The sequence below is a fragment of the Eublepharis macularius genome, chromosome 5 (assembly GCF_028583425.1).
Source record: "Eublepharis macularius isolate TG4126 chromosome 5, MPM_Emac_v1.0, whole genome shotgun sequence".
NCBI classification, from domain to species: Eukaryota; Metazoa; Chordata; class Lepidosauria; order Squamata; family Eublepharidae; genus Eublepharis; species Eublepharis macularius.
The window spans coordinates 174,308,131-174,332,630 of record NC_072794.1 but is presented as its reverse complement, the minus strand read 5'-3'; the positions used below and the strand labels follow the sequence as shown (position 1 = coordinate 174,332,630).

The following is a 24,500-nucleotide window of genomic DNA, read 5'->3' as shown; positions in this document are numbered from 1 at the left end:
TCCTTTCGAAAAACTATTTAATAGCATGCCCTGCACCCCACTTGAGTTGCAGAGAGGGGGGCTCCAGCCAAGCCCTGGCCCAGCCAGGCTGCCCTTCGCCCTCCCATTCAGACTCCTTCATCGTGATGAGTGGTTGAGAACTCAGGCGGAGAAGGGGGCCCTTCGGAGGCCCCTTCGCCCTTCCCAAAGGCAGTGCAAAAGAGGAGGAAACAGGAGGGGAGAGCCCTGCGACAGACACCCCAACACCACAGACCACCGCGGGGGCCCAGGACGCCTACAGGGCAGAGGGAGGAACGTCAGTGGTGAGAGCGGCCCCTGCAGCAGCCCGGGCTGGGGGCCAGGAGTGCAGGATTTGGTCTTTGCAATCACAACACTACAGGCGCAGCAGCAGCAGCCCCACTGCGGGAGGGGTGGAGGCAGAGCACCCCTGGAGGGGGAGGCACAGCAGCCCCAGCGCTAGAAGGGCTTCCGGTTGATGAAGCGCTCAAACATGTTGAAGGCGGCTCGCGGCTGGTCAGTGGGCACCATATGGCCTGCTCCCTGTGGGAAGGGGACACCAAGAGTTGAATTACTGCTGCCCCCCCTGGCCACCACCCACCCAAGCTTGCCAAGTGGGAGGGGGCCCTCTCAGCCGTAACCTGGCTGTGCTGACATCTCTCCTGCTAGGATTCAGCAGCAGGCTGACTGCAGAATTTGGCCTCCGTGATCAGATGGGAATAGGTGAGAAAGCAGGCCCCGAGCCCAGACTGCTGCTGCTCAGAGGTAGGCTGCTTCCGGCAGTGGAGGCTCCATTTACTGGCCGCCACCACTAGCTAGCCAGTGTGAGGTTGATCTTTATTTATTATGTCTAGAAGCCATTCAGACAAGAACTATTGCCATATCTTGCGGCAGGGAGTTCCATCACTGTACAGCCCTCAGCCTGCGGTCTGTCAAGAGTATTTTATTAAGAGACCCCTGCAGGAGAGAGGACCCTCAACCCTTCATCACACCAGGGCGGAAGCGGGTGGGGGCTGGCGGAAGCAGCAGCTCAGGTTAAAGATCCACCCAGCAGGGAGAGCAGCACTTCCGCTCTGTGGCACAACTAACTTCCCCCAGACACACTGGGGGGGGGGGAGGCTCCAGCCACAGAGAATTCCTCTCCCCCACGAAAGCCCCCCCAGCCCCCCCACACACAATTACCTTGACAGTGAGGAAGGAAATGTTAGTGAATTCCTTCACAAAGCCCCCGATCTGATCCTGCCCCTTCTCATCTGTGTAGATCCAGGGCCGCCGACTGACTTCCACCTGGGGGCAAAGACCAAGCCCCCCCCCAATTTTGTTAGCCCAGCTGTGACTTTGCCTGGCCACCTGCGCAGATGCCTGTAAGTCGAGGAACTCGCTATGCAGTCCTTGCAACAGACCCAGAAAGCAAGCTGAGTCAGCCAGGCCTCCGGCAAAGGGCAGGGTGGTGGGGAGAGGAGCATGCGGAGGGCCTCCCCCGTGCCTCCAACGAGATTTGCAAAGGGCTCAGCCAGCCCGGTTCTTCCTGCTGCTCCAGCAATACCCAGAACTGCTAGATTCTACAAGGGGTGCCGCTTCATGGTCCAGATGGGATCCATTCTGCAAGTCAGGGTGGAGGAGCTGGAAACGGGGGCCTTAACAGCACTCTCCCCCCCCCCAGAATTAACTTGGTATCAAGAGTATTCCACTGGGGCAGAGTATTTGGGGCCAGGGGCACTCATCTGCCAGAGCAGAGCTTTGTGCCGGGTTCAGAAGCAGCAGAGGGGCCAGGAGAGGGGGGAAGGATGCTGCCCCACCCCACAGGAAGCCCTGCAGCCTCCACGAGGACTGGAGTGCTTCAGTAGCGCCAGCTGCAATACGGACGTGGACTTGCTTAAGAGACGCGGCTGCTGCCCCTTCTCCCCGCCCCCCAGCTGCTCAGCCCACCTTCTGTTTTAAGGAGTTCACGAACCACTCGTCCCCCAGGAAGTTGCAGGCCATGTCCACGTCCCCGTTGTACAACAAGATGCGGTATTTCTGCGGGGAGAACCGCCCCGTTAATGGCGCCCCAAGCAAATCCACCCCCCCCAGGAGTGGAGAGGGCAAGGGCCCGCCGGGACACGCTGGCCGGGCCCCACCCTCACCATGGTGCTCAGCAGCTTCAAGTAGTGCTCATTCATCTTGGTGAAGAGGCGCTTGTAGCCCCGGCTCACCGCAAAGCTGCAAAGACGAAGGAGGTGGCAGAGTCAGGCCCCGGCCTTGTGCTCCAGCCCCCGTCGCCCCCCAGGCCCCGCCTCTCACCTGCACATCTCCCACTCAGGGCCATCGTCAACAATGTGCAGGGCCTTGCGCACCTGTGGGTCGTTCATGTAGGTGGAGGGGGCGGTGGTGTTGGTGCAGGGAGGGTCGAGCCGCACACCCTTCTTGCCTGCAGGCAACGCCAGCAGATTCTGGGGAACAAGTTGGCGGGGGGGGGGGGGGCAACAATGACTTTAATTTTCAAAGCTACCTTCTGTCACCCCTTCCTGCCTTGCCCAAGATTAGGAATAAAGCCAGAGATGTTCCAATGGAAAAACCAGAGAGCGAACTTGGCCTCTGTTCGACTGTGCCCACAAGCACCCGAAGCTTGCCTGAAAGGCGTGACCCCACTCCTCTTTGAGCTTTGGCTGCCAATGGGTGGGAGCTCTGAAGTTGGAGCAGCCAACAGGGATGGCCAAAGGGGGCTGCTCCATCATCAGAGGCCAATTCTCAGAAACAGCGATGCTCCCAGAGAACGGAGTTCTGCAGCAGGACCCAGGCCAAAGCCCTTATAATTCCTCACGTGTCTTTCAATGCCCCCACCCCCCCAAATTCCAATACCTGTGAATTCAGGAGGGGGTTCCCGCTCCCTGGAAGATGGGACAGTCTCACCCCACAGGCAGAGCAGCTCTTACCTGCCTCCAAGAGTAACGAACCGGCTGCAGCATGAAGTTATTCCCCAGATCGTGAGTGACGAGCTTTCCGTCGTCGTACCTGGAAGCCAAGCCAAGCCTCTCCTGAGCTCCTGCCTGACACCCGGGGCTCTGCTCTTCAGAGCCACTCACTCAGACCACAGCCCTGGGAAATCACTTGGCAGGCGGCCAGGCTTACCTGTAGCTTCCGGGCACTCCCCCAGCACACGGCGCATAGAGGTTATAGATGTTGAGACCCGACTCGTCCACTATGCGGATCACCTCCACCATCTACACAGAGTCACAAAAGAATGTTGGGAACCAGTCCAAGCAGGCAGCAGGTACAGACACCCCACCCCACCCCACCCCACCCCACACTACAGGCTCACAGCCCAGCCCTACAAGCAGGGTCTCCTGGACGCAGGAGGTTGGCCTAGACCTAGGGCAGCAGCACGCTGGGAGGACTCCGAAGACCAACAGCCCACGCTCACCGCAAGAGTGCAGTTCAAGCTCGAACTGTCGTGAAAGTTGCATTTCCCCTTTGAACAGCAGAAATTCTGCAAGTCTGTCCACAGCCTACAAGAGAAAAGACACGGCCTTGGGAGGCTGCCTGCTTCTTCTGCCCACCACAGGAGAAGGGGGGCCTCAGTGACATGCCAGCCCCTCCCCTCCGGACTGCGGCACCAGCAGCCTCCCCCCCCCCAGCATGTGCTCTCACCTGGTGCCGAGGAGGCCATGGTAGTAGGCAAAATACACCAGGGAGTTGTCGTTGGTTTCATAGCAGGACAGCCCGTTGCCCACTGCAACACCCTGGTACCCACAAGACAGCAACGTCAGCAGGGGACCCTCAACCCACGCCCCTTAACAGCACCACGTGGTGCTTCCATGTTGTTGCATGTGCAACGGTTTTAATCATAAAAATTAGTAACGTTTGATTTATATACCACCCTTTAGGATGACTTAACATCCACTCAGAGCGGTTTACAAAGTATATTATTATTATCCCCACAACAAAATACCCTGTGAGGTGGGTGGGGCTGAGAGAGCTGTGACTGGCCCAAGGTCACCCAGCTGGCTTCAAGCGGAGGAGGGGGGAATCAAACCCGGCTCTCCAGATTAGAGTCCTGAGGTCTTAACCACTACACCAAACTGGCTCTCAGTTTCATATTAATCACGTTACATGTACTTTTAATAGGGTTCAGCAGCTGGTAAGGAAAAAACACAAGACTGTCATGACGCCTGGCTGCTCATTTGTGAAGTTAACAAAGCAGAAGATTTATTGCAAACCAGCGCCAAGCTTAGCCTCACAACGTTGCTTTGATAAATTAATAATAGAATAGTTGTATTCTAACAGCATGGGTTCATTCATCCTTATATCGTTATCATCACTTTGTAGTGCGGTGGCTAGAGCGACCAACTAGGGTCTGGGTGGCCCAGGTTCGATTCCCTGCTCTGCCAGTGTGCCAGGTGACCTGAGGCCAGTCTCACACTCTCAGCCTGACGTGCCTCACAGGGTTGCTGTGAGGGGAGCGGGAAATGGAAAGGAGAACACTGTGAGCTGCTTTGGTCCCCCACTGGGGTACAAGAGTAGTAAGATAAGAAACTGTTTTATCTAGAAGACAGTCACATGTTCAAGTCGGAACGGTTTTTCTCTCTGTATCTGTCACCTTCCCTAAAAAGATGCCGTGTGAAAACTACCCTGGCTTCTGCTGGAGAAAGAGTCCAGTAGCACCTATAAGACTAACAACATCTGGGGGGGATTTTAGCTGAGGTGTGTCTTGGAGCGAGGAGTCTTTAAAACTTTGCATAGCATTCTGCCAGGCAGCTAAAACTCAATTTACCTTAAACTCCGTATATTTAAATACGACTGAGAAATGTCAGGAGTAGCACCTGTACGTTTTTGCCTGATAGAAGAAGTTACACGTTATCTTCAACAAAGAATTTAACAGAAGTTCCCTGCTTGTTCTGCTGCAATAGATCAAACGACTAGACCTCTCATATTACAATGCAAAACTGAATTATTCAAAAAGGCCTTTTTTCTCACCTAAAAGGGTGGTATTGTAGGAAAGGGATCCCAGATGTTTCGCTAATGAGTTAGAAACCATAGCTTTCACCATTATGTTGCCTTACATATTATCTGTTGCTTTAAGTATGTACTCCTATATCCTACCTGTGCTTCATGTTGTTCACTGTAAGTCCTAGAATTGATTATGTTCTGTTTCAGCAATTCCTCAACCCCATACTGGAGCCTTGCTAATACTATATCTTTGTAAACTTAATATTCTTTTACCCCATGACATTGTTTATGGAAATGTTCTTGGCACGGTATGGAAATGCCTGCCCTTGTCCTTGCCACTAATTGTACTAATCTCACGCTATGTAATGCGCCTTGAGTCTCAGTGAGAAAGGCGGAATATAAAAAACATAAATAAAATAAATACAGAAGGTAAGTCTCTCTGACCGTTTTATCATATAGATTCGATAAGGTTTCTACCATGGTTCAACTAATGGGAAAAATTCTCACAAGGCTGAATGGTGCAGACCACTGAATTGGATACGAATTAAATCATTCGTCACATTACGCACTTGCAGCTGCTCTGCCCTCCAAAGGAGACCTGGCAGACCACAGGTCTTCTCTACAGGCCCACTGCCTCTGTGGCCCATTCCCCCACCCCGGAAAGGGCTGCTGGGCCCCTGCGTGAGTCACATTTAGAAACCAGGCCAAGTCTTTATTCTTGAGGGCATTTGGTTGACGTGTTAAGGTAGAGCTCATAAACAAGTCAGTTGGGGATGGGCCTGTTTTACCAGGATTCCAGAATGGATAAGTAGTTATCCAAAGCAGCTAACATTACGACCTTTATATCCTTCTTTATTAAGTAAAATTCAAAAAGAGACCCCACACCAGTACCCGCAGAGGAGCTGGGAAGAAAGACCCACGAAGAATGTAATGTTGGCTTGGACATCTGCATTTGAGATGTATCAATTGATGAGCAATGTGAGAAGAAATGTACCTGGCTTTCCTTGCACTGAGAAACACTGTTTCCCACCTGTTGCACATTTTTGTTTCTGTAGGTATTTTTGTTGGTGGTGTATTTCTCTTCCAAGTTTGAGTTTTTAAGCAGCGAGCAGCGGATTTTTTGAGTGATTATACTCAGTGGCGTAGCGTAGCTGCAGGGCACCCGGTGTAGGGATCTTCCCCCAGCCTACATGATGACGTCACTTCCGGTGACATTATCGCGCAAGACCTGGCCGCAGCGAGCTCAGCTGGCTGAGCGCCCAGCAAGCCGGCTGCGCACGGGCAGCATGGCCACCCTCCCGAAGGGTGCAGCGCAGTCACCCGCACGCTCATGAGGCTGCCGGCTTGCTGGGCACCAAGTTGGCTGCTCTTGTATGGACAACTGTGCTACCTGTGCATTGCCAGTTTGCTGGGTACCAAGCCAGCAGAGCTCCCTGTGGTGGCGGTGGTGGCGCGGGGGGCAGACACATCTTGCGCCCCTCCAAATTCTGCACCAGGGGCGGCTGCCCCCCCTGCCCCCATCATGCTATGCCATTGATTATACTCTGATCTTAGGCTATCTGTGGCTGTCTATGGTTTTAAAGGTTTCAAAGCCACAGAGTGCTGAGTTTCAGGTGAAAAACAGTGTATAAATACTCTTTAAAAGTAAATAAATCTATGGCTCGGTCAGATGGAAGTTGGTCCTCCATGGCTCTATAATCAATAACAAGCAGCTCTTAAGTCATGGTTCATAACATAATAACAACATTCAATTTATATACTGCCCTTCCGGACAACTTAATGCCCACTCAGAGCAACTTACAAAGTGTGTTGTTATTATCCACACAACAATCACCCGGTGAGGTGGGTGGGGCTGAGAGAGCTCCGAGAAGCTGGCCCAAGGTCCCCCAGCTGGCTTCAAGTGGACGAGTGGGGAAGCAAGCCCGGCTCCCCAGATTAGAGTCCTGCCGCTCTTAACCACTGCCCTAAACTGGTTAGCAGACCCACAAAAATTAACCCCACAGGCCACAAGAGACAGCAGGCAGAGCAGATGGTGGGCCTGGATTCTGTGCACTTTTATCCAACCTCAGTGTGATCAGCCAATGCACTTGACGCCCTGGGGGCGATAACCCTTGGGACAGAGAAAAATTCGACCACGTCTTCTAACCCCATTCACCATGCTGGTCCGAAAGCAGCTATAAAGGTCTGTTGGAAGTTGACGGAGGAGGCCCCCCAGTTACAGATCCCTGCTGAGCTTCAGGGGGTTGCATCACAAGACAACCTAGACTGACAGCACCACCCTTTGGAGCCAGGCAGGCACTCTGCCAGAAACCTGAAGTTGGCAGCACTCAGGATCTGCTTACGCAGTTTGGCAGAAGCCTCAGCCTGGCAGACAAGATTGTGTGGCACCCCTGCCCCACCCAAAGCTCTTCCCAAGGATATTACTACTGCTGGGCGAATAAGCAGTATTATTACTGCTTATCAGCACCCTTTCTATCTAAGCTACTCCCTTACCTTCAAGTTGAGGCCGGGGTCCTCCATGACCAAGACTGCCAGGGTGGGGAGGTAGATGCCACCGTAGCTCTCGCCAGTGAGGTACAGGTCCTTGCCACCGTATTCTGGGAAGAGGCGGAGGAACTCCTTCAGGGCCAGGTAGTTCACACGGGCCACCTGGTAGGCGACAAAGGAAGAGGGAATGTTCGGCCAGCCAGCAGCAGGAAGGGGAAAGACAAGCGGCCCAGCCACGAACCGGCACTCACCTCAGTATCGTTTGTCCGGTAGTCTTTGCCGTCTGAATAGGAGTAGCCAACGCCGACGGGGGACTCCAGGTACAGCACGTGGGCCAGCTGCAGAGGAAGCGGCAGGTCACTCCCAGGCCAACAGCACTGAGAGCCGGGGAGGTGCTCAGCCGCTCTGCTGCCATCTCCAGGGCTGGATGGAGCAGGGAATACCCTACCTTGTTCCAGGCGTAGTCGTTGTACTCCAGGGTGGCTCCGTCATCCTGAATCTACAAGAGGAGACGCAGCAGCCGGGTCACTTCCCTGCCAGAGCTGAGGAAGAGCGGCTGCCCCGGGGGGCGAAGCGCCCAGCCGCCAGCTCAGCCTCTCGTGACCAGCCAGCCCGAGGGCAACACACGCAGGCCGGGCAGAGTCCAGCTGGCCGGGCCGGGCCGGGCCGCCTGGGGACACCGCGTGTGCCGCCTCCGGTCCCGGCGGAGTCAGCTGGTCGGCAGCCACAAGCGCGCCGCAGGTGCCGAGGACCGCCGGGGGCTCCCCAGGCCCGCCGGCCACGCAGGGAGCTGCCAGCGACGCCGCCCGCCCGCCCGACTGACCGTGAAGGGCCCGTGCTCGGTCAGGAGGCCGGTGACGGAGCTGCAGCCGGGCCCGCCGTTCAGCCACAGCACCAGGGGCTTCTTCTCCGCCGCGCCGTCGCCCTGCGCCTCCACGAACCTGCGAGGGAGCGGCCGGTGAGCGCCCGGCTCAGCCCCAGCCCCGGCCCCGGCCCGGCCCCTCCGCCCGCCGCCCTACCAGTAGTGCAGGTGCTTGTCCTGGTCCACGTCCAGGTAGCCCGAGAACTGGCGGAAGCCCGGCTGCTTGGCCAGCCCCGGCAGGAAGGCCACCTCGTGCCCCGGCGGCGCCGCCCCGACCCCGACCCCGGCCCCGGCCGCCAGGCCCAGCAGCAGCAGCCAAGCGAGCGGCGCGGCTCCGGCAGGACGCATCTGCGGGCGGGGGGGAGGGAGGGAGGGAGGGAGGGAGAGAGAGAGAGAGAGAGAGAGAGAGAGAGAGAGAGAGAGAGAAGAACCACCGTGAGAGGGGCCGCTTCTCCGAGGGGGAGCCGGGCGGAGGGGGCCCCGCGGGCCCCGCTGCTCGGCCTGGCGCGCGCCTGCCCGTCCCGGCCCGGCCCGTCCCGTCCCAGCGCACCTTCTCGCCTGCAGCGGCTCCTGCCTCCCGAGCGGCGAATGGGGCCGGGCGCACGTGACCGCCTCTCATATGACCCGCCTCGGCCACCTGACAGGGGCAGGGCCGTCGCGCCCGGCCAATCGGATCAGCGCGCTGCTGCCGTAACGCCGGGTGTGGGCGCGCTTTACCGTATTCCTCCGAGCAAACCGGCACGCTCCTGGCGCAGAGCCCCGCATATTCATCCATTCATTCGTGCATTTATTCCTGCTTGCATTTATTCCTTCTCTTCTCCCGCACCGCCTTCTGCCTCATGCCTAAAACCGAACTCGCAATCTAGAAACCATGAATAAGGCAGCAGCCCGCGGGACTCGCCCAGCCAGATTTTCCAGGAGGGCGTGGACTGCCCCCCCCCCGGAAAAGGCCCCGGGAAAAGCACAGCTGGCGGGTCCTTCTGGCAGGTCGTTTCACAGAACAGGGGCCACCACCCAAAAGGCTCAGCCCCCTCACCCGCCCCAGCGTGGTTCCCTGCGAGGAAAGGAGGTCGGCCTTAAGAACGGGCGCTTTGAATAGAGCCGTTTCCTGATTCCAGACAACGGATTCAGGGCCGGTCGAAGAAAGACTCGCTGCCGCGCAGCACAGTGGTGGCTTAAACGACTTGAAAAGGGATTAGTCATGATGGCTGAAAGGAAACCTCCATGTTCAGGGGCAGTGCGTATGTGAAGACCGATTGCTGAGCGGGGGGGACGGACACGCGCGCGCGGTCGCTTGGCACTGACGATGGCATGTACAGCTAGAGGCCCACTGCTGATTTCACTGGCCGGAAGTCTGCAAGTCAAAGCCCAGATTGGATCTCAGCCCGCCCCCCCCCCGGTGCACCTGCAGCCCGCGATGTTTGCCATTTTCAGGAGGGGGTCAACATCAGATCCTCTCTTCTGCCTGTCATGATTTGGGTCCAGAAATGTCACACTACTTTTTGGCCACCCAGAACGACTGGCGAAGACCTTGCTGGGAAAACGCCTTAACACTCATCCTGTGAGTCTGTAGCAGCCCCCAACAGAAAGCACAGCCCCGGCATCATCACGACCAGCGGGCACGTCTTCTGGGGCTGCCGCCCGTTTCACCCAAGGCAGTGAGAGTGGCAGAGTACAGCTGCTTTCTGCACCCCCCTCCTTTTGCCACACACACAAACACACCCAGCGACCCCCTGCTCCATGCCCAGAGGAAGACAAAAAACCTCCAGGACCCCCAGCCAATCTGGCCTAGAGGCAAGTTCCTTCTGGACTCCAAGGTCTTGACTGGCATTACCCTGGGCACATCAGAAAGGGCTCGGCCCTGGCTCATCCTTTCCTGCCCTTCCGATCTGCTTAAAGTCATACTGAGTCATAGAATTAGCATAACTGACAGATGGCCATCAAGCCTCTGCTTAAAAACCTCAGGAGGAGGAATGCCCACCACCTAGCGAGGAAACCTGTTCCTCTAACATTAGGAAGTTCTTCCTAATGTTTACTCCCAAAGTCTTTTGCTTTAATTTCAACCTGCTGGGGCAACAGAAAACAAATCCACTCCATCCTCTATGTGACAGCCCTTCTGATACTTGCAGAGGGCTGTCATATCACCTCTCAGTTGCCTCCTCTCCAGGCTAAACATACTGAGTTCCTTCATCCTTTCCTCCTAAGACTTGGTCTCCAGACCCCTCCCCATCATTGTTGCCCTCCTTTGGACACATTCCAGCTTGTCAACATCCTTCTTAAACTGTGGTGTCCAAAACTGTACACAGTAACTCTAAATGAGGTCTAACCAGAGCACAGTAAAGCGATACCATCACTTGTGTGTGATCTGGATACTATATTTCTCTTGATACAGCCTAAAATTGCGTTCGTCTTTTTAGCTACTGCATCACACTGCTGCATCACACACTTAGTAGATCATTGTATGATCTACTAAGGCCCTTAGATCCTTTTCACATGTACTACTGCCAAGACAGGTCTCCCCCATCCTATAAGTGTGCCTTTGATTTTTTCCTACCTAAACGCAGAACTTTACGTTTACCTCTTTTTAAATTCATTTTGTGAGTTTTAACCCCGTTTTCCAGCCTGCCAAGATCACCTAGAATCTTGCTTTTGTCTTCTACCATGTTTGCTACCCCTCCCAATTTAGTATCATCTGCAAATTTTATGAGCATCCCCTCCATTCCTTCATCCAAGTCATTTATAAAAATGTTGAACAGAACAGGTCCCAGGACAGATCCCTGAAGCACTCACTTTACTTGTCACTCCTCTCCAAGAGGATGAGGGATCCACTTACAAGCACTCTTTGGGTGTGATCTGTCAACCAGTTACAGTAATAGGATCCAAACCACATCTTGCCAACTTGTTAACAAGAATGTTATGTGGAAGCTTATCAAAAGTCTTACTGAAATCAAGATAAACTATGCCCACAGTATTCACCTGACCCAGCAAGTAGTAACTCTTTCAAAAGAGATGGTTAGTCTGACATGACGAGTTCTTGAGGAACCCGTGATGACTCTTAGTAATCACAGCTGTGTTTTCTAAATGCTCAAGGACTGATGATTGATTGATGATTTGTTCTAAAACCTTTCCAGGTATGGACATCAAGCTGACGTGTTGGCAGTTACCTGGATCCTCCTTTTTCCTCTTCTTGAAGATGGGCACAACAATTCTCAAAAACGATAGAAAGAGGCTCCGCAATTCCATCAGTAAGTTCTTTTGGTAACCTAGGATGCAATTCATCTGGCCCTGATGACCTGATTCCATTTAAAGAAGCTGGGGGGGTTACGTACCACCCTTATGCCTGTCCTAGGCTGAAATTCCCTCCCTTCAGGTGGCATTGAGCCGCCATAGTTGAGCTCACCAGAGTGTGCTGGCTCCGAGGCTGCTGCTGGTGTCTGTGCCCCCAGTCCCCTTGGGGGTATAGGGCCCAGCTGTTGTTCTCCTCTGGCTGTGTGTGAGCAGTGACTATGTGACACCCGGGGCTGGGGCCGCACTAGCAGGCAGGATTTGGCAGCACCCATGTGTGCTGCTCACGGGGGCACTGTCAGCACACCGCTCTGCAGTCACTGCGCTGTAGTGGGGCAGCTGTGCATTCCAGGGGGGGGGCACTCCTGTCACTCCCCTTCTGCAGAAGAGCTACAAAGTTCTGACCGGTGGTGCCCACTACCGCCGTGGCCTTAGGATGGAAGTGCAGGTGGTCTTTTCAGTGGCTGCGCTCTCCAGCCTCTGCCCCTGCTTTCCACCTCTTCTCTGTCGTGAGGGAGGAGCAAAGAGAAAACACAGCAGCTGAGCCCCGCCAAAGGATACACCCCTCCATGCAAAGCGGAGGGTGAACTTAACGCGGGAGTCCAGGGTGACAGTCGATCCTGCTGGCAGCATTGGCTGTGCCTAAAGCCCTGCTGATCCTGCTCAGGAATCTTCGCAAGCCCATTGTGGACCAGGCAAGCCCAAGGCCCGGAATCTGCCTGCCGAGGCCGTATTCAGAACCCCTGTGCTGCCCGCTGCAGGGCCACCCTGGTGCGCCTTGGGTCGACTGAGGCCGGTGCACCGATTAAGGCCCTCTCTGGACTAGCTCGGCCCAGCCCCAGTTATGCCGGGTTGGCAGCTTCAGGATGTAACACACTCAGACTAGTTCAAAGTGTGGCTGCCACAGTCGGCCCTCTGATCCTATGACTCCAATGTGAATCCAGTTTTGCAGGTTGCCCGTTTGTTTCCGGGCACAACGCAGAGTGCTGCTTTTACCCTTGCCAGTGGTTTGGGACCAGGAGACATGAACTGCCTTCTCCCAGCAGAGCCTGCCTGGTGGCATATGACCGGCTCTTTCTGGCGGTGGCACGAAGATTCTTTAGCTCCTCCAGTTAAGCACGCTTTCCACCTCCTCTTTTGGCTTTCAGGAAGGCAGACAAAACACACCGTTTTCAGCAGGCTCTCTGACGTTTAATTACTGGGGAGGGTGTGTTGTTTTTAGGGGCCATATTTTAATATTGGTTTTCTGCTCTGCATTTAAGTATTTTTACTGAGAGCTGAAATGCAGAACTTCTGACTAAAGAAGCGGAGACTGCGAGATGCAGGGCAGGGCCCTTTTGCAGTGCTCAAGCAAGTCCTCTTGACAGGGGAGCCACAGGGCATTAGGACCGGGCCAGTTCCAGCAGCCTGTCCTCCCCCTCTCTGGAGACCTCAAGTGGGCAGCAGCTGCCTGACTCAGAGCCCACTTAAAAATAGCCTCAGCCCTGCCTTTGGGAGGCATCGAGATGGCGGCCACCAGCTACCCTTCTAGCAGGTTCCACCAGGTCCACGGGGCCAACGTCCGCCTCGATCCCTCCCGCACCCAGGCCACCCGAGTGGAGAGCTTTGCCAACGGCCTGTGCTTCAGCCAGGAGCCGCTGGCCCCGGGGGAGATCTTCCTGGTGGAGATTGAGGAGAAGGAGCTGGGGTGGTGTGGCCACCTCCGGGTGGGGCTGATGGCCTGTGATCCCTGCAGCCTGGAGGCAGTGCCGGAATACTCACTGCCAGACCTGGTCAACAGGGGAGACAGCTGGGTGTTCGCAATTACCCGCAATCACAACCGAATCACTCCAGACGCCGCTGCGGAGCAAGTGTCGGGCAGAGTGCGTGGCTTCCTCTCTGACCCCTATTTGCTCATTGAACAAGTCAGGATCCCCCGAGACAAACTGGTGGGGCGCAGCAGACCTGGCCGATACAGCCACATCCTGGACGACCTGTACAAGACGAATGTGCTCCCTGCCACAGCCAGGAGGAGCCGGATTGGGGTGCTCTACACCCTACAGCCCGACGGGACGGCCGACATGCACATGGTCATCAATGGGGAAGACATGGGGCCCAGCGCCAGGGGCCTCCCCGCTTCACGCCCCCTCTACGCCGTGGTTGATGTGTTCGCTTCCACCAAGAGTGTCCGACTCATCCAGGTGGAATACGGCTGTAGGTATTGTGTGCCCCCCCTCCTGCCCCAGCTTAGCTCTGTACTAACTGCATGATTGAGTAGAATGAGAAAGTCTCCCTCTATGCTCAGCTCCCAAGTGAGCGTCTAAAAACAAAAACCAACATGGCAAGCTGCCTGGGAGGGGCCGTGGCTTCCTTGGTACGCAGAAGGATCCTTGGTCAGTCACCGGCATGGAAGTTCAGGAGGCAGGTGAGGGGCAAGCCCTCGGTCTGCCTGGGACCCTGGAGAAGGGTGGTCCAGCAAAGGGCAGAACAGTGTGGAGACGCAGCAAAAGAGAAGATAGCTGGACAGCTCGATAGATAGATGGACGGACAGACGGACGTATGCGCTAGCCTGGTTAGGGAGGAGAGCGCTCAAAGGCAGTGCCAGGTGGATTGCTGGTGGAACTCGTTAGGAAAGTCTGGTGATGTGTTTTGCGCTAGACAGAGAGAGAACCTCGCCACACAAGGACTCAGTCTACGTAAGACAAGGGAAGGGCCGTGCCAAGGACGCGCAGAGAGGCTGCAAATGGAGGCTGCAATGGACACACTTGAATCGTCTGGAAGGGACTAAGAGCAGGTCTGTGATTCTGTATAGGTCAGTGGCTTAGAGATGAATAGGGTTGCCAACCTCAAGGTAGGGCCTGGAGTTCTCTTGGAATTACAAATGGTCTTCAGACTAGATCAGTTAGTTCTGCAGAAAATGGCTGCTTTGGGCTGTATGGCATTATACCCTGTCAAGTTCCCTCCCCAGCCTCCACACCACAAAGCTCCAGGAATTTCTCAACCCAGAACTGGCAACCTTAGCTCAGATGAACCTTAGAGGCTAGTGTTCTCCGTGGGGATATTTCCCCCCCAAACTTCTGCTGTTCCCCTCTTCCAGGAGGCTTAGGACAGAGCACAAAGGTCTTCCCCTTCTCCATTTTGTAGGCTGGGCTCCGAATCTGCCCTGGGATTGTCCAGTGAGCTTCATGGCTCAAAGGGGTTTGAATTTGGCTTTCCCAAATCCTAGTCCCCCCCCCCCGCCCCACTGGCTCAGCCCATAACTCACTTTGTCCGCCTTAGTTCAATTGTCAGCCTCTCAACCTCCCCCCTCCCCCACCGCCAACTGCAGTGCATGCGTAACAATACTAGCCTACCTTACAGAGTTGTCATCAGGATCACAAGAAGATAATGTTTGGACTCTTAAAGTGATATATAAATTTGGAGTAGATAATTGGGAGCCAAGTTCACAGGGAAACACAGGGAGTCAACAGCAGAAGTGGGAGCTCAGAGTTGGGCCGTGAGGGGTGGGAAGGCAGCGGCTCCAAGCCTTCCCAGGAGCCCTGGCTTCGAGCGAGCAGGCTCCTGGGTCGTCTTCTCGTTTGGAGGCAGCTTGAGGCTTTCGACCTGCTGAGGGCAGCCTCCAGGCTCCATAGAGAAATGGCCCATGGACAGGACCTCCCATTGGCTAGGATTCTGCAGCTTTGCAGAGAGGGCTGCAGGCGGGGCCTCCACAGGGGCTGGTTTCCCAGCTGCTGGGATAAGCTAAGAAACATCAGGGTGGGGGCAGTCCTGTGTGTGTGTGTTATGTGCCATCAAGTCGCCTCCGACCTATGGCGACCCTATGAATGAAATACCTCCAAAATGTCCCATCATTAACAGACTTGCTCAGATCCTGCAACTGGAGGGCGTGGCTTCTTGGATTGAGTCAAGCCATCTCATTTTAGGTCTTCCTCTTTTCCGACTGCCTTCCACTTTTCCTAGCATTATTGACTTTTCCAGAGAATCTTGTCTTTTCATGACGCGACCAAAGTATGATCCTATTATATAAAAGGCTAAGTGTATTCAAGACAACTCACTTCCTACCCTGGTGCGCCTCCAGAGGGTGCTGCCGTGAAGGGAAGCCCAGATGAAGCAGCCAGACCTCCAGAGAATGCGCCACGGCAGGAAGCCCAGGCCAGGATCAAGCGCGGAGCAGGCAGCAGTGCCTGCCCCCTGCCTTCAACCAGCTGGGATCAGGAACAGAGCAGGTGGCCATGCCTGCCCCCCTGCCTTCATCTGGTTGGGATCAGTGACAGAGGAGGGGGGAATGCCAGCCCATCTGCCCTCCCCTTTCTAGAGCCCATTGCATTTTCCCCCACAACGGGCTTTGTTGCTAGTAGCCTCAGTTTTGTCATTTTAGCTTGTAAGGATAATTCAGGCTTGATTTGATCTAGTACCCACTTATTTGTCTTTTTGGCTGTCCATGGTATCCGCAAAACTCTCCTCCAGCACCACATTTCAAATGAATCAATTTTCTTCCTGTCAGCTTTCTTCACTGTCTAACTTTAACATCCATACATCGTAATGGGCAATACCATTGTTTGAATAATCTTGATCTTGGTTCCCAGAGACACATCCTTAAGGGTCTTCTCTAGCTCCCTCACAGCTGCTCTTCCAAGTCTCAATCTTCTGATTTCGTCATTGCAGTCTCCTTTTTGTTGATGATTGAGCCAAGGAATAGAAAATCTTGAACAACTTCAATTTCCTCATTGTCAGCTTTAAAATTGCATAGTTCCTCGGTAGTCATTACTTTTGTCTTCTTGATGTTCAGCTTTAATCCTGCTTGGGCGCTTTCTCCTTTGACCTTCATCAGTAGTCGTTTCAAGTCTTCACTATTTTCTGCCAGTAATGTGGTGTCATCTGCATATCTAAAATTGTTAATGTTCCTCCCACCAATTTTCACTCCACCTTCTTCTAGATCTAATCCAGCTTTCCTTAAGATATACTCTGCATAGAAGTTGAACAGGTAGGGAGATAATATGCATCCTTGTCTGACACCTTTGCCAAATGGAAACCATTCTTCATATTCTGATCTGACAGTAGCCTCTTGTCCAGAGTACAGGTTGCGCATCAAAACAATCAGATGCTGTGGAACCCCCATTTCTTTGAAGACTCTCCATAGCTTATCATGATCCACACAGTCTAAAGCTTTGCTGTAATGTATAAAACACAGGCCAATTTTTTTCTGAAATTTGCTGGCATGTTCTATTAGCCATCATAAATTTGCAATGTGATCTCTGGTGCCTCTTCCTTTTCTGAACACAACTTGAACATCTGGCATTCCTCATTCCATATATGGTAAAAGTCTTTGCTGTAGAATTTTGAGTATCACTTTGAGTATCATGGGAAATTAACATGATAGTCTGATAGTTGCTGAGCTCTTTGGCATCCCCCCTTTTTTGAAATTGGAATGTAGACTGAGTGTTTCCAGTCTGTGGGCCATTGTTTTGTTAAGCATACTCCAGCTATGGGGTAGCAGCGCTTTCACTTTTGACCCATGGTTTCCCTCCTATGGCTTGCTTCCAGACCCATTTTCTGCTGCCTCTTGCCTTACCTTTGTGGCCCAGTTGATGGAGAAGCAGGGAAATAGACTTCCAAGGTGGTGATTTTGGGGGGCAGGAAGCCCTTTGGTCCCTCAAGGCCTTCTCTATCCCTTGGTGAAAGAAATTACAGCTGTCCCTTCCATGCAACAGCCACCCAAATTGGGAAGAGACGAGTCCTGCATCTATGAGCAGTGGGCCTTGCAGATAGCCACTCTCCGGCTCTTATGTGGTTACTATGCCAGCAGACAATATGCAGGGTCTGGCAGGGACAAAGCTCATGCTCTGTTGTAAAGAGCTCTGCAGCCATGTTCACTATATGAGGCAGACTCCAAGCTCCAAGGGCTCTGCCTTCCTTAAGGCCTGAAGCTATTCAATCCTCTACTAATGCTACTACGAAACCTACATAGGCCAAGATGCTCATTTGCATACAAATGCCTGACTTCCCATTTTTCATTTATGAGAATAGTTTATACCCTGCCTTTCCCTTGTGGACCAGGGCAGCTTACAACTGTAAAATAAAACCCTATAACCTCTAGGAAAACACCTGCAGCTCAAATTGTATTAAAAGCCCTAGCATACACAGCCTCTCAGCACTTCCTTAACCTCCCCCGGGAGCCTACTCCTCAAGGTGGTGGCCACTGTTGAAATGCACCAGATGTGGGTAAATGCCAAACATCTAGCCTTAACCTAGGCAACAACCAATTGGCATGATATGGGGAGCCCCGGACCTTTAGATGTGAGGACCAGGGTGGAAGGGATCTAAAGGTTATAACAAGCACCTTGAACTGAATTTGGAACATACTGGCAGCCAACATAGTGGCTAACATAGGCGAGATATGTTCCTGTTGGTTGGTCCCTGACAATAACTGGGTTGCTGTCTGCTGAACCAATTGCAGTTTCTGGATTGCAAAAGCATGTATTCTACAGCATGGCCATGTTGACAAGAGTAGGAACAGATGGGACAGTGCAATCCTGAGGGTGGCAGAGGTGGGCAGCTGCTGATGCAAAATGGGCACCACTTGTCCATTCCTTAAGGGCATTCTGCAGGAGGAAATAACATGCCTTCCACAAGGCATAGATGGCTTAGCAAGCACGCTGGAGCCCATAGCAACCCCAGCAGCACCCACCAATCAGTAAACAGCAGCTGATGATGCCCCAGTGAGTGGCGCGCAATCATTGCCTGGCGATCAGACAGGAAGGCAAGGCCTAGCAGCAGTGCAACCCCCAACGGAAGCACCCCCCCAGCCCAGAAGGGATGGGCATCCATGAGGCAGACAGGATGCCCACCTTCCCTGGCAAGGGCCTGACAAGCAACGGAAGTGCCGCACACACGCAGCCATCTCTGCTCTGCTCTGAGCTGCGCACACAAACCCATCCCCAGAAAAACGTAAAGACAGACAACAAAAGACGTTGCCAAGGCATGAACCCACAGCCCCGCACCTGAGACAAGCATCCCAACCACTGGGCCAAGCAAACAGGTTCAAAGGAGGCGTGCCAGCAGGCATTAGGCCCTCTGCTGCAGTTCTGACACCAGCACCAACCACACAGGGCCAGGCAGAGATCACTGCACAGGCAGGCATTTGGCTCAGTGGAAAGGCACTAGGACAGCATGGTCCGGGCTCCTGGTTTGTTCCCCACATGGGGAGAAGCAAGAGGCAAGCAAAAGCCTCAGAGCCTGCAAACCATGAGAGGGAGGATAGCCCAGCCAATGAGCCACCCTGGAGATCCCCCGCCTTGCCAAGCTGCATGGCTTATTGGAGCCCCATAGTTGCCAACTTCTTCCATCCAGGATGGCACCTGTGCCTTTGCAAGCTGTTCTCAGGGCCATGGGGAGACAAGGTGAACCATCGCTAGCACAGCATGCAGCTGAGTGGAGTCCCAGGGTCAGAGGGCTGTCTCAGGCCAAAAGCCGAAGGAGCCTGGCTGGAACCAGTGACTGAGCAGTGTGGCAGGAACTGCACTGGTCATGCTCCCAGGTCTCCCGGTTGGATCACCACCTGCACAGATACTAAACAGAAGTATGTGCAGTGATGGCAAACAGCACAGATGCCACGCCAGTCACAGCCATGCTATGGGGCCCTGGCAGAGTCTGCAGCTCCACCCCACAGGGTTCTTCATTTGCCAAAGGCAGAACTCAAGATGTGAGACGGGGGTGGGGGTGGGGGAGACAAGCAGAGTGTCCTTGGGATGCAGGTGGAACTGATTCAGTGAGGTTACGGGAGAGAAAAGTGAGGAACCAAGAACGGGCATTCAGAAGGCCAGGGACTATAAGGGAGCACCAAGTCTGTCCCCCAACCCGTTTGAGAACAAGCCACCTGAGAGCCGCTCAGCCCTTCCAAGCAGGACCTCTGCTGGGAGGCACTTTGTCAGTCTGTAGTACTGAGGTATGCGAGTGACTCAAGATGGAGGAGAGAGGCAGAAGTGGTATGAAAGTGGAGGTGGTACGAAAGCAGCACACTGATTCCCGCAGTCGTCTCTGCTAAACAGGTTTCACGGGTCTTTGCTGCACATCCAAAACCGGGTAACAAGAGAGCATCACGGAAAAAGCTGAGTAAGGTAGAGAATCTGTGAAAGCTACCTAATCTTTCAATAAAGTTTCCAGTGCATTGTATTGTAAGGATGAATAAATAGAATATTAAATACATTCAATACATAACTTATTCCATCCAAAAAGTGCTTAACATGCAATAATGTAAAGATATCAGTACATAAATATTCATAATTTATACAATTCCACTATGAAAACTCATTTGCATATAAATAATCAAACCTTTACAGTCTTCTAAATACACATTAGGCATGGGGGTCATAGGAACTGATTCTCTAAAGTGCTGGTGCTTCAAAACCAAAGATTCATTACAAATCTTCAAAAATTATGCAAATTCCGAAGTTAATACTTTGTTGAGTCTCTTCCAAGGTTAAGTTGTATATTCTACAAGTTCCAGGCACGACTACTAACTTATGTATTGAATGGATTTACCATTCTATATATTCATCCTTATGATACAATACATTGGAAACTTTGTATGTAAAAAAAGTTGGGGGCTTTATTGAAAGATTAGCTTTCACGGATTCTTGACACATCCCAAACCTGGCAGGCCTGTTGGCCAGAGGTGATAGCCGGACAACACAACCAAGCGTGCCTGCCACAAGCGAACAACGTTGTTCTCATTCTGTGCTCTAGAGGAGGGCTGGCTCCTCTCTGTGGGGAAATGCAGGACAGGGCAGCGAAACGGGGTGCTTATTTTCAAAATTTTCTGCTACTGCACCCGATGGTACCTGTTTCACTACATGTCCTAACTGTGCTCACTGTAGTTCTTGCTCGGTGAATGTCCTTACCTGTTGACTGTATTTCACTTGAATGCATAATCCACCTTAGATCCCGGTGAGAAAAGTGGATAGTAAATAAAATAAATATACTTAGAGGAGGGCATGTTGTTCAGAAAGAACCTCTTCCTTAGCGCCCGCCTGCCTGATACACGAGAGGAGGGAGAGCCGGAATACGAGGCCCAGAACGCCAACTCAATGGCCTCCTGCTAATGGGCTGCTCTGAGAGTCTTTTGGCGCTTGCTGAGAGGCACGGAGATGGCAGCGTGCACAGCCCCCCGGCACAGTGCCTGCTCCACAGCACACCATGACTCTGGCCTGGAACAAAGCAGGGAAGAGAGCCACATTCCTAGCCTGCAGATACTAAAGGGGGAAAAAACCACCCTCGAAAGATGCGAGTGGCAATACAGTTCCTGCCCTAGAGCAAGGCAGAGGAGCCCAGAACAGCAGCTCACGGCCCACGGTCTAGTCCTGCCATCCTTAATTCCTGTTTCTGCAAAATTACTTCAGTTTTCCAGAAACAAGTTTGCAGAAGAAAAAAGGGAAGTGCCTGTCAAGAGGAAGCTCTGGCCCACGAAGGGAAGGGTCTGAGGCTTGTCTCTGCAGAGAATCCTGCACAGTTCCCAGCCAGTCCTGCTCGTGACAGGCTCAGAGAATCTCCTCCAAGACCAGTTAATTAACCACCAAATAGAAGGGAGCTTTGTGACTGTTATGAATGAGAGCCTGAGGCCCCCCTTCAGATCGGAAAAATACAGCTGCATTGAGGCACCTCCAGCCAGAGGCAGCGAGAGGGTTCATCCAGGATAGAAGGGGCTGCATCAACACGCATATGCCCGTCTCCTCTTGAGGGAGCCCCAATGATGGTCAGGTATTTCTGTCCTAGGGTTAGATTAGGAAGCTCTCCATTTCCCCCATGATTTTCTTAGACTCTGTACCTCGGCTTTGCAGCCTGCAGTATTATGCCCAAAGTGTGTTCAGCTATTGTTGTGAATAACATTTTAAGGAACTAAAACGGCATTAGGGTGGTTAGCCAACACCAGACTACTCTCTACATTCCCAACGTCTCCTTTTTTGGTGTTCTCCCAGTGCCAAATATGTGTTTGAGGAGAGCAAATGGCTGAGAGAGATGCATTGGTGACTGTACTATACCACTGTGTATTGTCTGTTGCTGTGAATAAGCTCCCACTGGATAGTTCTGTGCTGATTTATGTTTTGAAAGAAAGAAGCAAGCAAGCAGGCATGGTGGTGGCAAAGCTCAAGGCACATCCCAGCATTCTTAACAGGTCTTGAGGGTGGCAGTGAAGGAATCCCATAGGACAGGTAGTTTTCCTCCCCCTCCCACAGTCCCTTGACCCACTTGCTCTCTTGGCTGCTAGCTGGCTGTGCAGGAGCAGGGGGTGGGGATGAACTCAGAGGGGCTGGGAGGGAATTATGACAATGACATCTTGCAAGAGCTCAGCAGACAGTTTATTTATTTATTTATATTTCAATTTATATACCGTCCATCCCCAGGGGCTCTGGGCGGTGAACAGTTTAAAATCAATAAAAACAAGAAAACAACAATACTAACATCAATATACAAAACAATAATGAAATAAATTAACCAAGTGCAATGGTGGGGAGAAACCGCCCTCCCCCAAAGGTGGGAGGCCAACATGGCACCGCCCCCTTCAACCACCGAACGCCTGGCGGAACAGCTCTGTCTTACAGGCCCGGCGGAACAATATGTCCCGCTGGGCCCGGGTCTCCATTGACAGAGCGTTCCACCAGGCTGGGGCCAGGACTGAAAAGGCCCTGGCCCTGGTTGAAGCGAGGCGGTTTCCTTAGGGCTGGGGACCACCAGTAAACATTTATCCGCTGATCGAAGCGGTCTCCGGGGAACGTGCAGGGAGAGGTGGTCCCGAAGATATGCCGGTCCCAACCCGCTCAGGACAGTTGACAGCACAGCTGGAAAGCTTGTCTCCTTGTAGTCAGCAGATCTTCTCAAAGCATGCCAGAGACAATAAACTTGGGAGTTTTCCTGCTGTGTCTGAACAGCTGTGCCTGACTGCACAAAGGCCTATGGCCTCAAGCAAAAAGATGGGTGGAAACTCTGTCATGGACTAACACTCTCTCCGCAGTTAAACAAATCCTCCCATTCCCAGGCTTGGCATTTTAGGCAGGGGACGTGAGAGATAGCTGGATCCCAGCAGTGATCCATCCTGTCTCACACAGCGTCCTGTCTCACACAGTGGCCAACTAGTTGCCCTGGAAGGCCCAAGGAGGAAATCACAGGGACTGAGACCTTCCCCTGCTGCTGCCTCCTGGCACCGGGATTCAGAGGTCTGGTATGCCTCTAGGCATGGAGGCTCACCTTAAGTCACCATGGCTGGGAGCCACTCGTGGCCTCTCCTCCATGAATCCGTCTAATCCCTTTTAAAGCTATTAGTCACCACTCCACTGGCAGTGAATTGCACAGTTTAAGCGCTCATTGAGTAAAGAATTTCCTTTTGTCTGTTTTGAACCCGTCTGCCAGCCTACTTCATGGGGTGCCCCAAGTATGAGGGGAGCGGGAGAAAAAGCTTCCCAGATCCATTTTCTCCACCCCCTGCATAACTTTACAAGCCTCGACCGCGTCCCCCCTGAGCAGCCTCTTTTCTAACCTGGGAAGTCCCAGAGTCTCCAAACTTTCCTGGGGGGGCGGGGGGGGAGGAGGAGCACCAAGACCTGGCGTCCGTGCTGGGGGCTTTTCAGAGGAGCCACATAGAACAGCCAGAGGGGACAGGCTCATTAAGGCGTGCTGTCAGGCTGAACTAACCCATTCCGATCAGACTGAAACTTGCCTCTGACTGGGGCCTCCAGAGAAGCACGTCTGCAGTTCACGCCTCGAGCGCTGGCTCAGACGGGCACCTTCTCCATGTAAGAAAGGCGGAGCCTGACCAGCCTGCATCACTGCAAACCTCAACGCCCCCTTTTTTCCTTTCCAGTTCGTTCCCTGCAGACCCTCTGCCGGCTGGCCATCCAGAAACACATTGTGCATCGGCTGGCCATTGATGGGCTCGACCTCCCACCTCTACTGAAGAACTTCTGCAAATATGAATGAAATGATCCAGTCTGCTGTGTGCGCACTGCACCCTTCGTTCACCCCCAGGATTTATGGGACCGGACCAATTTAGACAATCCACGAAATGCTCCACGGACAGAATACGCTCCTGGGTCCTGCATCCAGTGGGAGAAATGGAGCTGTCCTCTGTGGTGTGTGCTGCCACTTCCAGAGGCCACAACAATGACCCTGAGAGGGCAGGAGAAGTCCAGTCCTAGGCAGCGAAGATGGATTTTGTCAAGAGATTGGAACAGGAAGTATTGGTTAAAGGAAGCGTTTGTACACTTCCTTTGAGGGCATGAACAAAGTGGCACACGCCGTCTGTAAGCAGATGGGATGTGCAGACAGCCACACCTTTGGAGGGGGAAGGGGCAGCACGAGGAAGGCTGGGTTTTCTCATCAATATGACAGATGAATTAAAAATTGCCTCAGAGCAAAACAAGTCAACGCGGCGGAAGTGCAAACCCAACTGGGCTCCTGATGAAGGGCGGTTCAGGGCACGCAGCTCCTCAGAGAAAATGGCTCTACCTACTGGGAGCTGCGCAAACCCTGCACCTTGGGCAGAGGGGCCTGGCAGTGGCTGCACAGTGGCTCTGTGTGACGTAAGGGCCGAGTCCTGTGACTCCGGTTCTAGAATGGAGGGAGTTCAGGGCCGGTGCAGCACTGAAGTGGCAGCACTTGCCAGGTGCCCCCAGTGCCATGGCCGATCACGGGGTGGGGAAAGCTTCCTCTGGCTTCTTCCCACCTCTCAGTCAAGGTAAAGCCTCTTCTCTCCTCGCCCAGGTATTCTGCGCAGAACAAAGGCCCAGCGAGTGGTGTCTGCTCTCAAACCTGCCCATGTGCAGCCACCTGCTGCTTCAAGAATCCGGGTCAGCCAAAAGTGAGGAACCCAGGCCATGCCAGGAGGGGGGGGGGACCAAGCCCCATTCTCGCACTCAGGGCTTGTTTTCTGGGGAAAGAGGTGGTGGAACTCAGTGGGTTGCCCTTGGAG

General features: G+C 53.4%; 2 protein-coding genes across 2 annotated transcripts; one reads left to right on the top strand and one right to left on the bottom strand.

Annotated features, from left to right (window-relative positions):
- Positions 1–8,868, bottom strand: CTSA (cathepsin A). Its single transcript, XM_054979488.1, has 15 exons — positions 8,826–8,868; positions 8,433–8,623; positions 8,237–8,354; positions 7,862–7,912; positions 7,665–7,751; positions 7,420–7,575; positions 3,628–3,719; positions 3,401–3,485; positions 3,109–3,200; positions 2,913–2,991; positions 2,281–2,429; positions 2,124–2,199; positions 1,927–2,016; positions 1,180–1,284; positions 1–540 (listed from the first exon to the last, which is right to left on the bottom strand). Exons 2-15 carry the CDS (start codon positions 8,621–8,623, stop codon positions 457–459), a joined length of 1,455 nt encoding a protein of 484 aa, XP_054835463.1. The 5' UTR covers positions 8,826–8,868; the 3' UTR covers positions 1–456.
- A 4,197-nt stretch (positions 8,869–13,065) lies between these two features.
- On the top strand, positions 13,066–23,509 carry NEURL2 (neuralized E3 ubiquitin protein ligase 2). The gene is made up of 2 exons (XM_054980819.1): positions 13,066–13,753; positions 23,394–23,509. The coding sequence occupies exons 1-2, from the start codon at positions 13,066–13,068 to the stop codon at positions 23,507–23,509; spliced, it is 804 nt and encodes a 267-aa protein (XP_054836794.1).
- The last annotated feature ends 991 nt before the right edge of the window (positions 23,510–24,500 follow it).

Coding starts and splice junctions, on each gene's coding strand:
- NEURL2 (XM_054980819.1), top strand. CDS start 13,066: ATGGCGGCCACCAGCTACCCTTCTAGCAGGTTCCACCAGGTCCACGGG. Junction 13,754..23,393: donor CATCCAGGTGGAATACGGCT/GTAGGTATTGTG, acceptor TTTCCTTTCCAG/TTCGTTCCCTGCAGACCCTC.
- CTSA (XM_054979488.1), bottom strand. CDS start 8,623: ATGCGTCCTGCCGGAGCCGCGCCGCTCGCTTGGCTGCTGCTGCTGGGC. Junction 8,355..8,432: donor GACAAGCACCTGCACTACTG/GTAGGGCGGCGG, acceptor GCTCCCTCGCAG/GTTCGTGGAGGCGCAGGGCG. Junction 2,017..2,123: donor TGAAGCTGCTGAGCACCATG/GTGAGGGTGGGG, acceptor TTCTCCCCGCAG/AAATACCGCATCTTGTTGTA.